Below are 16,342 nucleotides of genomic sequence, written 5' to 3'. Positions count from 1 at the left end.
GTCTTTTAATCTATTGGTCTAACCTCGTATGACCCATTTCCAAGGAACCATGCTTGCCAGTCAGCATACCATGTTGCTAGTATTTAGGGAATCTGAATGTACTCCAGATTGGCTGACTACAGCAGTGGTCCTCAACCGTCCTAATGCTGGGACCTTTCTATACAGTTCTTCACATTATGGTGATCCCCACCCATAAAGTTATTTTTGTTGCTACTTCATAACTGTAATTTTGCTACTATTATGAATCATAATGTAAATATTTGTTTTTTGATGATTTTGGGAAACCCCTGTGAAAGGATCATTTGAACACCTTGGGTCATGACACAAAGATTAAAACTACTGGTCATGCATCAAGAAACAAGTTTAGGGCTAGGTATGGTGCATGCCTTTAATCCCACCATAAACAATGGCAGTTGGATCTCTGAGTCCAAGGCCTAGTTGGTCTATATATCAAGCTACATGTCACCCAAGACTGCATAGTGAGACTCTATTTCAAAAGGATTTTTTTCAAGTTTATAAAAGAACATGAAGGTATTACCAAAGCTGCAATAGTAACTGTAATCTTGGATAATTCAGAGGCAATACACATACTCTAAGGATTTAGAAAAGTAGCTAAGTTGGCCTGGTGCATACCTAGCAAGTCAAAGCTCTGGGATTAATCCCCATTACCACAGAAGAAAAAAATGCATTATCAAGTATAACAAGTGCCCTTTTACTAGGGATTGTGTACTAAAAAGTTATATATTTAAAAACAATTTAGTCAGGTTGGTGGCATATATCTTTAATTCCAGCACTTGGGAGGCACCCAGATCTCTTAAGTTCGAGGCTAAGCTAGTCTACAAGGGTTGTTACACAGAGAAACCTGTCTCAAAAAACAAAATTTAAGCTATGCACAGTGGTGCACACCTTTAATCAGAGCAGTCTCAAGACCAGGTCTACTAAACAAGTTCCAAAACAGCCAGGCTACACAGAAACGCTGTCTCAAGACAAAGAATTAGAAATAGCTCAGGGCTCCATGATAATTTTTATTCCATCTGAGCTTTTTGTGCTAGGTTCTACAGTTGTGTAAAATGGTGACTAGCCAGGAGGTCAGTACTGCAATAATACTGTGATGAAAAGAACAAACTAAGACACATGAGGCCAGGCAGACTCACCCAGCCGCAAGATACTTAACAGTAAAGAACACAGACCTTACATACCTTGCTTCTCCCACCAAAGCCTTATTAAAAATGCTAACAGTTCTGTTTTCCTTCTTCCTTCAGTTAGTCATACGGTCCTTGATTTGTACAACAAAATCAATAGTACTTTATCACTCCTAACATCAGTGAATTGAAAGTGACTAAAAAGAAACATTGAAACTTCTCTTTTTTTAAAGTCAGTTTTATAATCAATTCTCATGAATATGTTCAAGCTTTTTGGGTTTTACAAGGTTTGGTTTGGTTTGATTGGTTTGGTTGGCAGTTTTTTTGTGGGGGTGGCTATTTCAAGATGTTCAAAGTTAAGGAGATGTGCTGATCTTTGGGCCACTACTCCGCTGCCACACACCAGCCCAGTTGTGTCCTGGGTATTTTTTTTGTTTTGTTTTGTTTTTTTACATCCAGAACAATTACAGTGAGTAGGCATGAAAAAAGTTGGGTCTCGACCTTGCCGGCTTCACTGCTTTGTCTCAAGCCAGTGCTCTTCTGTTTTAGAATCCTTGAGAATCCTCATCTCACCCAGAGCTATGGGAAGCACGGCTGTGGCTGTTTGGAAGCAGGAAGCTATCAAGCCAAATGTAGTGTAGTTCAGATAAGCACCTGTCAACATTCTAAAAGTAATTCTAGGTACATTAAACCTGGAAAGATGCCAAATGGAAAAAAAAAAAATGGTGCTTGAAAAGGCAGTCTCTTACAAAGTAAGGAATAAAGGGAAAAAAACATGTTCTTGGGATTCCGAATACGGGGTCAGATATTCCAGACATTAAGAGGAAATCTATTTTAAGAAAAGTTTTTACTTAGGCACTTTAGAAATATCCATTCCCCTTAAATGTAAGTTATGTATTTTATCTATTAAAGTCCGAGCCATTGTCCTTGGCATGAATCCTGGCCATAACTGCCAGATCACTGTATAAATTTAATAAAAAAATATTTATAAAAACACTGTATGATACAGACTTTTCACTTTAACCCCCAACTGGGGATGTTCTTAACTTCAGCTAATGTTCATTTTTAGAGCAAAGTTTTATGCCTTAATTTAACTTTTGCCATTTGTATCTTTCTCGTTTAGAGAGCTCATGTTCCATGTCTTTCTAAATGTCCATTTTATATAGAAAAGCTGTATTTCTGCCTTTTAAAAAATATGTGACAGATTTCAAGAGAGTATGGCATCTGCAACTTGTGATACTTGCTGTCTTACAGTACAGGACAAACAGTATCCTCTGAACAGTCATCTGTCAGCATCCCCACTTTAAAGTGAGAAACATCATCCTGGCGACAGATCACCTGAAATTTCTCCACAACCAGCTTCTGTAAAACATAAGGCCTTACAGGTTGACCTATTAAGCCAGAGACAGATGTCAATCTTTATTAATCCTTGAGATACTGAGTTGTTGAAGTCAGTTGAGAGAGAGCTGTCTTGAGTATTTAATATAGCAGAGCTAGAGTTAGTGTTCCAGCAGAGAAAGAGGTACCACTGTGGTCTCCAAAGACACTTCTGTCCTGAAGAGCAAAGTCAAGACGCTGCCCACCTAACAGCTGGCCCAGCTTCTAAAGTTGGTCATAGGAAGGCAGAAGGAAGTTGCATGCCCACTGTCATCTGAGGAGCCACCATGGGTAGTCTCACTCCAAAGCGTTGCAAAATGTACAATGGTAAAGTCTTTTTTTTTTTTTTTTTTTTTTTTTTTTTAACAGTACTAGGAATTGAACCCAGGGCCTCAGGATTGCCAGGCAGGTCCTCCACCACTGAGCCACATCCCCAGCCCAATATCTTGTATTCCAGTTCTCCAGGAAGTCTCATCTGTATCCAACGGTGATCCTGGTCCTGCTCCTTTAGATCATGTTAGCTTCTTGATAGCTTCAATCCATTCTGCTCGCTCAGCCTTGCTGCTGGCCTGGATATAATAGTGTGTGTCATCCTTCGTAATCACTTTGAAGAGGTTTCCTTGGACATTCCCTTTAACTCCTACACACGGCGGGGGAAGAAACGTATTAACTATCCATGTCAACTTCCAGCTCGAAGAAGCTGAACGAGACTAAGGCAAAAACAGTATTTCCACCCCCTGTAGCCATAAGGTCTGCCAGTGGTTATTCTGAAAGTTTGCAGCTTGCTTGCTTGCTTGCCCCTGTGCTGCTCATAGACCTACAGTTTCACATCAAAGAATCCCCTAAATTGATGTTTAAAAGAGGCACATAATTTGATGTTTACTTTGGTTTTCAACCTCAATTTCTATACCCACAAATCAGAAATGTTACTACTTCCTACCATAGCTAGGGATTGTAAAATCAGAGCCAATAGAAAATGAAAGCATTCTTTAACATGAAAACAGTGTCCCTTAGCTGTATCTTAAATAGAAGCTTACAGGCCATCAGCACAGAAGCTGAGCGGAAAGAATATCAAAAGAAAGGATTGTTCTGTTGGTTCTTGAAACAGCAAGAACATCCCATGTAACCTTTTACTTTGTTTTTCAAATGGGCTTCAAAAATTACATGACTGTCTGACTGAGGAAAGTCCTGCCCAGGGTTTCCTCCCAGGGGCATCAATAACATGCAGATGGTCCCAGAGATCTTTAAGGCAGAGCAAAAGTTGTAGCTTACCGGTAGGAACACCATTATCCTCCAAAGCAGACACAAGGGAACCACGAAGAGAAAACCCACCTACTGGCCTATTATCTTCCTGTGGAGGAAGAGACTGATCAATAATTTCATGAACATAAAAAAAAAAAAAAAAAGGACATCCTCCAATAACTGGCTGACCTGTAGAGCACTTCAAATTATCTACAAGAAAGGAAGCTGAACTTGGGCCCAAGTAACTTCTATCAGTAAGGCAGTTTGGGCCTCTTCATAAGCAGTGCCATTAAGTTACCAGACTGATCCAACATTCTACCAGAAGCATGCTTCCTTACCCTTTGTCAATAGGTGATAATGGGTATTCCTGCACATTGGACATTGTTATGTAAGACTTTAGTAATGTGCTTGGTATGAAACAAAACTGGGTTTATGGTATCTGGATAGTTAAAGAGCAACTTTACACACCAGGAGCCTTACCCCCTTGGTCCCTTCTGTTAATAATCAATACTAAATGGTGGCTTCGGCAAACAAAAACTAAAGCAGAGGTTTAAGTAACAATGCAGAGGTTTTGACTTTGATACCAGAGAAGGGAAACAACACAGAGACCCAGCTCTGTAGGATTCTACAGCAGGCTGTGTCAACAGGAGACTAAATAGGCCTTGAGAAACAGATCCTGGGTACTGGGATAGACTTAGCACAGCAGTGGGGAGCATAAAGGCACAGCATGGTAGCAAATTAATAGCAAACTGGACTCATCAGGGGCACAAAGTCATTGAGGTTATACTCAGAGTTAAATCCAAAACCTGTGCTTATACATTTGATATTTTCCTTGCTTGAAACACAATCTGTGTGGCTAGGAGTATAGCTCAGCATGCTTGTTTAGCCTACACAGAACTTTGAGTTCAATCTAGGATAGTGGCACACGCCTATAGTTCCAGCATTCAAAACCATCCTTGGTGACATAGTGAGTTCGAAGCTACCCCAGGCTACAAGAAAAAAAAAGGCAACATGGCTAGTAGCAGCACCAGGGTCTCTGGAGACACAAGGGTTTGATTCCTCAGTCAGCTCTCCTATCTCTCTTCTTGGGCCTTCATCTTCCCTGTGCTTGGTGGTGTGGTGGTTTGAGTAAGTTGAGCTCTTGGGAAATGGCACTATTAGCAGGTGTGGTCTTGTTGGAATGGGTGTGGCCTTGCTGGAGGAAGTGTGCCACTGTGTAGTCAGGATTTGAAGTCCTACGCCCAGGCTCTGCCCTGTGCAGCAGAGACCGTCCTCTTAGCTGCTCTTCAGGAAGTCCCTGGCTTCCTTTGGATGAAGCTACAGAACTCTCAACTCTTTCTCCAGCACCATGCCTGCCTGAACTCTGCCGTGCTGCCACCTTGATAATGAACTGAACCTCTGAAGCTGTAAGCCAGCCTCAGTTAAATGGTGTCATTGATAAGAGTTGCTTTGGTGTAGCCGGCGGTGGTGCACACGCCTGTAATCCCAGCACTCTGGAAGGCAGAGGCAGGCGGATTTCTGAGTTCGAGGCCAGCCTGGTCTACAGAGTGAGTTCCAGGACAGCCAGGGCTCTACAGAGAAACCCTGTCTCGAAAAAACCAAATCAAAAAAAAAAAAAAAAAAAAAGAATTGCTTTGGTCATGGTGCTTCCTCACAGCAGTGGAAACCCTAACAACCAAGAAGGCAAGGAATGAGAAGTTTCCTCCATGAAGCTAAGGGGTCCTGACAGAAAACAGATATCAAAGATAAGGTTGAACACCACAGCTAAAGAGCCATTTTTCTTCTTTTGATTAGAATTAGATTAACTCAGCATGAGGTAGTATGCTCATGAAACTCAGAGCAGCAACTCCTGACACAAAACGTACTGTGTAAATTAAATACATTAAAATGTTTACAAAGGTGAAGAAAAGCTGAGGGGGCCAGTTTGGGGGCCAGTTGGATGAAAGGGTGGAAGAGGCTGAAGTCTCATGGGTACCCCTCACCTTGCCCACAAAGTGGGCTTTGGGGAAAGTAAAAGGTGCTTTTTCACAAAATGATGACAATCCTCTTGTAGGAAGTGGGCACAGAGGGCCACACACTGAGCAGACAACTGTATGAGAGTGTAGCATGGCCTGCCCGGAGCCATGCGGGGTGTGTGAGAGGACACACACCAGGCTCCCAGTCTGCTTGGACTCAGAAGAAGTACAGCCCCAAGGGACACAGGTCACTCACTTTGGAAGGGTCGTAGTAATGCAGGAAAGCTGGGTCCTTCCTCAGAACAAATCGGCGCACCTTCCAGTTTTTCCTCTTGTGCCCCTGTAGGAAGAAAAGGGCTCAAGTCTCACTGGTGATGGTTCTACATTTCCTTCCCTTTCCCGTGGAACAAAACCCCAACAAGCCAGACTACTCGGATGGGATCACCTTCCAGCGAGAGTTTCCAAGAAACTCAAGGATTACAGTGACACAATCCCTGTTTGGTGGCACTGTATTAGTGCACAGAGAGATAGGAGTTAGCACTAAAAGAAGGGGTGTGTTACCCCCCACACTCAGGAATAAAAGGACCAAGTGGCTGAGGCTATAGCTGAGCTGTAAGGTTGTGAGGCACACAGGTCGTGGGTTCAATGCCCACTACTAATCAGCAACAACAAAAACGGGGAGGGGCTGGAGAGATGGCTCAACAGTTAAGAGCATTTGCTGCTCTTGAAAAAAGGCTCAGGTTCACCAGGTAGTACCTGTAATCCCAGCACTTGGGAGGCAGAGGCAGGCAGATTTCTGAGTTCGAAGCCAGCCTGGTCTACAGAGTGAGTTCCAGGACAGCCAGGGTTATACAGAGAAACCCTGTCTCGAGAGAAAAAAAAAAAAGGCTCAGGTTCAGTTCCCAGCATCCACATGGTGGCTTGCAACCATCAGACCCCGAAGATCTGATTCCCTCTTCTGGTCTCTGTAGGTACCACATACACATACATGCAGACAAAACACCCATGCACATAAAATTTTTAAAAAAAAGAATAATAGTACTAAATAATTTTTAATTTTAAAGAAGGAGGAGGACAGAGTTAGTGTCATCTGGACCAGAAGTTCACAGGCTATAGTGCACCCAAGATCGTGAACATTTTAAGGATCAACTTGGTCCAAAAACAACCCTATAGCTACATGTATATTTGTGTACTTTACAGGTATACACAGAGGAAATCAATGTAATATTCTATATTAGAAAAAGGATCAATTATAGTGTATGATACAATATATGATAAAGTGTAAACACAGAGAGCATGAAAGAAATTTTCTCTGAACTCACACCCAAGATCACAAAACTTCCTCAGCACTCAGGGTCTCTCTCATCCCTGATCCACTCATGCAGGGTCTCATTTCTTTCCTCAGTGCTGCTCTCAGGCCCAGCAGCAGCAGCAGGACCTTTGGGGTAGACCATAACTTCTATGGTAAATAATAACCTAAGGGCGGATGGAGACCTATGCTCATCAGGAAGGTGACAAATGAAAAATCAGGCAATAATATAGAAGTTGCTTTTTAATGTGTATGGTGTTTGAATAGGTATGACCCACAGAATGTGTTTGAATGTTTGGCCAATAGAAAGTGGCATTAGGGAATGTGGCCTTGGAGTAGGCGTGGCCTTGCTGGAGGAAGTGTCACTGTTGGGGCAGGCTTTAAAGTCTCCTGTGCTCAAGCTATGCCTAGTGTAGCAAACAATCCCCTTCTGCTGCCTGCAGATCAAGATAGAGCACTCTCAGCTCCTTCTCCAGCACCATGTCTCCCTGCACGCTGTCAAGCTCCCGGCCATGATGACAAAGGACTAAACTGCGAGTCAGCCCCAAACAAATGTTTTCCTTTTAAGAGCTCCCATGGTCTGGATCTCTGAGTTTGAAACAAGCCTAGTCTACAGAGTGAATTCGAGGACAGCCAGAGCTACGCAGAGAAACCTAGTCTCAAAAGCCAAAAGCAAAAACAAGCAAAAGGAGTTACTGTAGTCATGGTCATGCAGGGTCTCCTCCCAGAAATAAAACCCAAACGAAGACAATGTAACAATTACTTGTGTGTATATATATTTTTTTCAGAACAATTCTTGGGTCTGGTATGTGTAAATGTGCAAGACTTTGGCTTGCTTCTTGTGTCTGGGAAGGGGAGGTTCTGTTTCTGTGGGTCCCACCAATAAGGAAGACCCCAGTATCCTCAGCCCCTGCCTCCCTCTGGGCTCACTCCTGTCTCCTCCAAGTATGATTCAAACATCTCCTCCTGCTCGAAGGCAGTCATACCTGCTTGGATAGGTAGCCTTGTTTGACTACAGTGCCACTTAACTCCATGGTGCTGAGGCTGATTTCCTCCTTGGGGCTTACCTTCTTCTTATAGCTTTCGGCCTAGTGGGAAGGGAAAAGCAAACACTTACTACAAAAGTACCCCAGGCCCAGGGCGTGGGGACTGCCAAGGCGGAAAATTCGTCAACACAGAAGTCCCTCGTCCCCTCGGGATAGCTGTTCCCCATACTCTGGGCCTTCCCTATGGCTCCCGCCCTTACCACAGCTTCCTCTCTCTCCACATGGCAAGGGGGAACCCAGCCTCTAACTTACAAAAGTGTACAGCGCTGTGGAGTCATCCAGAAACTGCTCAGCCAGATCTCCAGAGCGAATAGCTCCCAGGCTCCGCACCCCTACTGGCTTGAGGAAGTTCTCTTCCATAAGCATGGAGGCCAGGGTCACTGCCTCCAGCCGGCTGGCTGCAAAGCTGTTGGACATGAGCCAGTCCACCAGCGAGGAGCCTGTGTGAGCACAAGGACCAATGCCTGTCAGACCATGAGCCAGCTATACCGTGGGCCTCAGGTTCTACCTCAGGTGTGATGGTTACACCCAATGTGCAGAGCTGATACCATACCCACAGGTGGTCCTCACAGGCCATCCCAATTCTTAGCAGGAAGCTCTGCCCCCATTATGAGCTGCTTGGATGAGCTTGGTTGAGCTCCAGGCACTAATGCCCCAGGTCTCCCACCCGGGGCAGGCATTCCACCGGACAGGCAGGCTCACCCAGGAAGGTCTTTTTGTAGGTGCTTCCCTGCTCCATGTTGGGGCTCGGCCGGATTCCACTGCTGGCGTCGTGCATCTTGTCCACAATTCGACTACATGGAAGGAAGGCAAAGAAAGGCGCCTGGTCACACTGTCACCTACAGTTCATGGTCTAAAGCAAGGGACAAATGGTATGACACACACCACCGAGACGGGCTTTTGTTACACAGAATCCGACACACAGGGTTTTCAAAGGCTCCTCTCTCCTTGGTCATCTAAGTGTTCGGATATTTCCACACTAGGCAACTATTACTGTTGACATCAAACTAAACAATTGCGGCAGTTTAAAACACAGAGCGTGCAGTAACGGCAGCAGCCCGTGTGGCTCCCTACGAATTGCTACAGTTTGTCTGGACCCCTCCAGCACCCCCTCCGTTTCACCCCTTTTGTAATCCAACTTATTAACTGCTCCACCCTGTGATCACCCCGGGCTTAGCAGGGATGCAGACCCGCAGACGGTGCACAGAGTAAACTTCAGAGGCCGGGGTGGGGCTTTATGAGTCCAGGAGTAGACTCACATGCCACCTTGATGGGTCTAACAGTGTGGCTGCCTGTGAGGTTATAGGATATTTCCATGATGGAAACACCTTTCATATATCTCTGACCAGTGTCATCATCTCCATCACTGACTGACGTGACCTGGTGTGGCAGTTGCTGCTGCCAATGACAGATCTCTAGGTTTGTCTTGGGCTAGAAGGTCCTTGAGACTTTGTTTATTCTCATTTACCTCTGCTGGGAAAATGACACGATGCATGACACTCAGCAAGCACTCAATAACTGTCTCCTTTTTTCCTTTTAAACTTGATACATGATAATTGTACATACTGTGAGGTACTCAGTGTTTTCTCGTTGAATGAGGGATCCCACCAAACAGGTGACCATTACCTGACACTGAGCTGTCAAAGGAGGCCTGACTTAGTTCTAAGCACTCCGCCTAAAGTGGAATGGTGGCCTCTACCTCATTTACTGAGGTAGAATGACTTAGTAGAGGTCCTAAGAGGTTACTACATGAAGCAAGTTCCAGCCGGTCAACAGAGCATGACCACAACAGAGAAAACGGCCTGGCCCTGAAGCACAATGGTTGAATAGCCTGTGCAGCACTAGAGGGTCTCCCTCCCCAGGAAACAGGCAGGAGAGGCCGCGGGGGGGGGGGGGGGGGAGTCCGGGCAGAGTCAGGGGCAGGCAGAGGGAGCACTCACTGCAGGCTGATGTGTGGGGGCAACTTGAAGGAGTTCTTCAGTATGTGGAGTTGCTGGATCTTCCCCGGCTGCCCTGCATGGATAGCCCCTGTTATCTCAAAGGCCCACGAGTCCCTCTCCTCTCGAGAACAGGCCTCCAGGAAGTACTCAGTGGAGGTTTGGGTCTTCAGTTTAATGAGAAGCTGTGAGAATAGACAACCGGACAGCCCAATCAATACTCAGGGAGAATCGGTCCAGGGACTGCTGGCAGCAGGAAGGACAGGGCCAGAGAGGACCCAGGCCACACTTTCAGGGGTGCCTAGTGTCCAGCCCCTGCTGCAAGTGAGGCTGTGCACGTTGATGTGGATACATCCGAGACAAAGAGCTCATGGCCTCCTAAAGCAACCTTTCCCTTCTACACAGAGTATTGCAGAGTATATCCCAACATTGTGGCTCTGACTCCTTCTGGAACCACAGCCTCACTTGTGGTCACAGATTAAGTGTCTCCAAGTCTTTCACTCATTCTTGATTTGGCTTCAGCTCCTTTCCAAAAGATTTGCCCTCTGCTCGAGGCTCAGCCCTTGGTCAGCATGCTCAGTGGATGGACCCCACCGAGGATGGAAGATTCTGCTCCTGGACCAGGTGGGGAGAGAGGTACTGCATTCCTGAGCAGCTAGGAATGCAGAGGCTGTGAGCGGCTGCTGACACGGTGGACTCGGCAGACAGTCTGTGCTGTAGGCCGCTTTTGAATCCTCTGACTGGAATAAGAAGTAGATCAGGCCCTCTGCCTCAGTGGTGGGGACCAAAGCCAGGAGCCTCTCTTAGATACGCCAAATCTAATTGTGGCCACCAGCATATTCACAACCAACTTGTTTTGCTTTTGAAGTTAATAGCCTTCATTTAAATCAACACTAAATATGGGGAATAAGGCATGGCTGACTCACTGTCCCAAGGGACATTATGAAGATGTTTCACTAGGTTAGATTTCACTTGACAGCATCAAAGGAGGTTGGCTTGAACTCGTTTCTGTGAAAAGAGGTTTCAGGAGAGACTAGAAAGGCCAAGTACACACCAAACATATCAATATCTCACACACACACACACACTTTACGACTTTATGACTTGTTTCTAGAAAACCTGTTGGTTGTTCAAAATCTTTTTCAATACAAAATAACCAAACAAATACTATGAAATAGTCATACAAGTGACAATCTCATGTAAAATTAACACGAAGTTTACATCTCCAGGAATTTAGGCTGTTTCCCATTTGGAAACTGAAACTCAAGCTTTCTCATCTCCACGGTACCCATGTTCCCCATTCACCCTCATAAGTATTAAGGGGCAACAGATCTAGAATGTAGCCTATGAGTTTAAGGATTCATTCAGTGATACCCAGAGTACCACTGAAGAAACCAGGATTTCCTCTTTAAAACCATCTGACACATCTGTCAATCTTTCTCCATTGCTCAAGATTAGTTCAACAAACACAGCCATCTATCTAGATGTGCTTAGATGTTGTATTCAGTCTTTTGGAGGGTGAGGTCCTTTGCTTTGGGGTTTTGACGTAAGGTCTGTGTAGGTCTGGCTATCCAAGAACTTGCTTTTTAAACCACGCTGGCCTTGATCTGCCTGCCTCTGCCTCTTGAGTGCTGGAATTAAAAGTGTGCACCACCATGCCTAATGTGCACTCCGTCTTAAGATTCTAAGGGGAAGAGGATGTGAAGTCACCTCAGCATACACTTAGCGCCCTTCGATGGTTCCACTGACAGACACTTCACGGACTCTTGATAAGTGGTGTGGTGGTCTGAATAAGAATGTCCCCATAGGCTTATAAAATTGAATCGTTGGCCACCAGGGAGTGGCACTATTTGAAAGAATCAGGATGCGTGGTCTTAAAGGAAGTGTGTCCCTGGGGGTGGGCTTTGAGGTTTCAGAAGCCCATGCCATGACCAGAGTCTCTCTTCCTGCTGATGCTGATCCAGATGTAGAGCCTTCAGCTCCTTCTCCAGCACCATGTCTGCCTGCGCTCCCTGCCGTGATGAGAAAGGGCTAAACCTCTGAACTGTGATGTTGTCTAGGCTGCCCTTAACTTCCTGAGCTCTGGCAGTCCTCCTGCCTCAGCCTCCTGAGTGTTGGGATTACAGATGTGAGCTACTATGCCCGGCATCTAAAAGGACTTTTCAGAAATCCATTCTCTCATTTAAAACCTTCAGTAGCTCCCCATTACCTCCCTCTGGCCCCAGACAATCTCCCATTACGACGTCGGTGAGCACTCCCTTCTAGTCTTCACTCCTGGGGCTCCCTGTTCCTGAGACTGTACTGGAAGGAGACAACCCATAGTGATGCTCATATTTACACTGCCATTTGGGACTCCAAATAGTTTCAATTACTGTGTGTTGCTGGTGAGGAGAACCGCAAGACAAGTGCTCTAACCATTGGACTACACTACAGTCCCAGCCTGACTTGCTTTAAAATTCTCCCTCCCTCCCCCACTCTCTAGAGTGTGTGTGTGTGTATGTGTGTGTGTGTGTGGTGTGTTTGTGTGCTCCACTTACTTGTAGGTGCTTATAGAGGGCAGAGGGCACCAGATCCCCTGGAACTACAATATAGCAGTTTGCACTGCCTGATATGAGTGCTGGCAGCCAAACTACTGAAAGGGAAGGAAGTGCCCTTTTAATAGCTAGACCACCTGTTGGCACCATTAACTTTTTTAAAGGGCACATACACTAGCAGTCCTGGCTATCCTGGAACTCATTATACAGACAAGGCTGGCCGTGAACTCACAAGAGCCCACCTCTCTGTCCCACAAGTGCTGGGATTAAAGGTGTGTGCCACCACACCACACCTGGGCCCTCACATATCTTTTTTGATGGTAGGGTCAAAGCTGACTCACTTCTGAAACATATACCCCTCAAGGATTGTAAGCATCATACTGACCCCCAAGACAGCATAGTTTCTCACCTTTTATGCCCCCAACTCCTGGTCATAAATCTTGAAGGAAGCAGCAAAGTATAAAGAAAAATCTCACCTGTGCTTCTGCTGCTAAGAGACAGCCCTTGATAACACCCAGTGTCGCCTGGCTTTGTTTTGATTTGGTACCTGACCCCTACAACACTTTCTCAGCCCCATCACAACATGTGGAACATCTTCACATGATTATCTTATCGCAGTTTACAGACAACAGGTGAGAACCAAAAGAGGTCTAACTACTTGCCCCAGTTCATAGGACAGCCAGGATTCGAACCCAGACCTTTCAGTGATAACAAAAGGGCAAGGTGGCTGGAACGGGGGACGAAGCGTCGGGATGCCCACTCACCGGCCGGTTTTCATACTCCAGGCAGGGGCAGGTGATGGTGCAGCCATCGAGGGCGATCCTCCCCTTGGGCGGGTTCACTCGCCGGCCGCCTTCTAGCTTGTAATACAGGAGCGTGTTCTGCCGAAGTATGAACCATCGTGCCTTCCAGTTGTGGACAATGTGGCCCTGTGGACAGACAGACAGACAGGAAATCCCGATGGTGAGGGTGATGCATGGGAGGACACTGCACTAGAGAGAGGAAGCCCAGGACTAAAGCGAGAGCAGACTGAGCTGAGTCGGCGTACGGTGAAGGAGGGAGCGGCGATGGTGCCGCCAGCCTCTCCACCAGGCTCTTCTTTTCTGGAGGGGGAAAAGCATTTGGCCTTGGCCTTACTTCCTATTGGCTTTTGTTCTGTCTATAAACGCCCCCACCCTAGTGGTAGGGATCGAACCCAGGTCTGACAAGTGCTTTACCTCTGCGCTATACATCCCAGGACCAAGTCATAAAGCCCGAGAGAAACTGCAAAATATAAAGAATAGTCACTCACCTATAATTCTTAATACCAGACAGCCATTGCTAACATCTGGGGTTTCCTTCTAGTCTTTCCCTTTACCATGTCTTTATGTTTGTATGCATGTATACATGTATGTATTTAGACAGGGCATGTATGTATATGTATGTATTGTGTATATTAGATACACATGTGTGTTTGTGTGTCCATATTTAGACAGGGTATGTGTGTGTATGTTGTATGTATGTATTGTGTAGGTATTAGGTATGTATGTAAGTTCAAAACTTGTTTGGTCTACATAGAGGGTTCCAGTCCCTGTCTCCAAAACTAAATAAATGAATAAATAGCATTTTAAAGACAATTTAATGGTGTGTGTGTGTGTGTGTGTGTGTTTGTGTGCGTGCGCGCGCAGAGACTGAAGCCAAGGCACCAGGGATGCAAGGTAAGCACTCTGAACTTACATCCCCAACCCCTAATATATAATTTTAAAAATATATTATAAACAATTCTTTGAGGGTGTATGGTGGTGAAATCAAACCAGTCTCAAAAGTACTCCACCACTGAATTGAAAGCATTCAAACATTTTTGTTTGTTTGTTTGTTTGTTTGTTTGTTTTAAAGACAGCAGGGTCTTATCCAGGCTGGATTTGAACCTATGATCCTCTGGCCTCAGCCTTCTAAATTCTAGGATTATAGGCATAGATTAGAATACCCAGGAAAGGATATGCTGTTTTTACAGTGGTAAAGTAAACCAATTCAAATAAGCAAAAACTCTTTTAAAAGATTGGTGTATTTATTTTATGTATATGAGTGCTCTATCTGTATATATGCATGTCCGGCATGCCAGAAGAGGGCTTTAGATCCCGGGATAGATGGGTGGGGGCCACCGTGTTGTTGCTGGGAATCGAACATGATGAGCTATTTAGTCACATGAGGAAGGCAGGCAAGAGGAGGGTGGGGATGTAGCCTGGCCTGGCTATCGAGCCCTGGCCGAGTCTGTGTGGTCTTAGGTTTGATCCCCAGCACCGAAACCGCCACAGTACTTCCCCTTAAGGGGCATCTGCATGGTGCCACATGACTTGGCCACTGAGGCCCATGGGGCAGGGATGGATGGGAAGTACTGGGTTCCTGGCAGGCAAAGGTTCCCATTCTCTGTCAGTCTGATCTTCATACCTTGAAAGGTTTTAAGCAGAAGCAGAACAAGCTTGGGGTTTCAGGTTAGAAAGATCACTCTGGAGCTGGGGATGTCACACAGATGGCAGAGTGCTCGCCTAACACATGAAGTCCTGGGTTCATCCCCAGCACTACATACACTGAGCCTGGTATCACATGCCTGCCCTCAGCGGGTGGAAGAAGAAGGGTCAGACGTTAAGGATTGTGTAGTTATCCTTAGCTACATAATAAGTTCAAAGCCAGCCTGGATTAAAGACTCTCAAAATTAATCAATCAGTCTGTCAGTCTGGTCAGGCTTAGTGACACTCTAATCTGTAATCATACCTGAGACAGGAGGGTCACAGATTTGAGGCTACACAGGGAGAACCTGTCTCAATAAAACAATCATTCTGACCACAGTGTGTTAGAACAAGTAAATGAAGCAATGAGACTGTGGTAGGCACCTCACCAGGAGGCCTGTGGAAAACTCTCGCACCTCACTCCATAGATAAGCCACAGTTCACACAGGCAAAGTGAGTCTAGGTCCAAATAAACCCAGTCCCCACCCTACCTAGACAACACTAGTCCCCACGCATGGAGAACCCTCTCTCTTCAGGCCTCTTGTCTGTAAATCACGGATTGGGGCAGAGGCCAGCTCCTTTAGGGCACAGAACGGGGTCCCAGGAGAAGAGCTTGCTCCCCAATGGTTAGACTAAAGAAGCACAGAATGTAAAATGTAACAGCTGGAGATGCTTCTCAAAGGAGGATACTCTACTCCTGCTTTAATGATGAGGAAACAGCCAGGCAGGGTAGCTCTATATCCCAGCACTCAGAGACAGAGCAGGTAGATCTCTGTGAATTCAAGGGCAGCCTGGTCTATACGGTGAGCCTGGTCTATATGTTGTTTTAAAATAAAGAAGTAAATAAACAAATAAAATAAAGATGAAGAAACTGACAGTTACACCCTACAAAAAGAAGAGTTGGTACTTATTGTGGGATGAGCTATGTCTCCCAGAAGAAACATTGACATTCTAACTTTTGATACTCATGAATATGATCTTATTTGGAAATAAAGTCTCTGTAGACGTTATCGAACTAAGATGAGGTCACATCACACTAAGGCAGACACTAATCCAATGTGAAATATGACTGGTAGGAATCCTTACAGAGGAAAGACTCACAGGAGGGATGGCCATGCCACGTGACCTGACGGAGCATCCAGAGGCTGGAGTGACGGATCTACAAGTCATTGGAACGCCAAGGGTATTGGCCAGAAGCCAGAGGAGCAACTGGGGTCCTTGCAGGCTTCAAGGGAGCATGGCCCTACCAGGACCTTGAGTCTTGGACCACCAGCCTCCAGAACTCCTGGAGTCTTTTTCTTTTTGGCACCCTCT

General features: G+C 45.6%; 1 protein-coding gene across 1 annotated transcript in view; it reads right to left on the bottom strand.

The window, feature by feature from the left end:
• Positions 1–1,428: 1,428 nt before the first annotated feature.
• The window catches only part of Plek2 (pleckstrin 2), an 18,417-nt gene continuing 3,503 nt past the window's right edge, over positions 1,429–16,342 (bottom strand). Inside the window, exons 2-9 of the mRNA XM_052185589.1 lie at positions 13,307–13,471; positions 10,012–10,193; positions 8,774–8,865; positions 8,324–8,511; positions 8,012–8,113; positions 5,973–6,056; positions 3,792–3,870; positions 1,429–3,159 (exon numbers count right to left, since the gene is read on the bottom strand). Of these exons, the coding sequence (XP_052041549.1) occupies positions 3,032–3,159; positions 3,792–3,870; positions 5,973–6,056; positions 8,012–8,113; positions 8,324–8,511; positions 8,774–8,865; positions 10,012–10,193; positions 13,307–13,471 (1,020 nt within the window). The 3' untranslated portion in view covers positions 1,429–3,031. The remainder of the gene's footprint in view (positions 3,160–3,791; positions 3,871–5,972; positions 6,057–8,011; positions 8,114–8,323; positions 8,512–8,773; positions 8,866–10,011; positions 10,194–13,306; positions 13,472–16,342) is intronic.

This window comes from Apodemus sylvaticus, chromosome 6 (assembly GCF_947179515.1).
Source record: "Apodemus sylvaticus chromosome 6, mApoSyl1.1, whole genome shotgun sequence".
In the NCBI taxonomy this organism is placed as follows: Eukaryota; Metazoa; Chordata; class Mammalia; order Rodentia; family Muridae; genus Apodemus; species Apodemus sylvaticus.
This window is presented reverse-complemented; position numbering and strand designations above follow the sequence as displayed.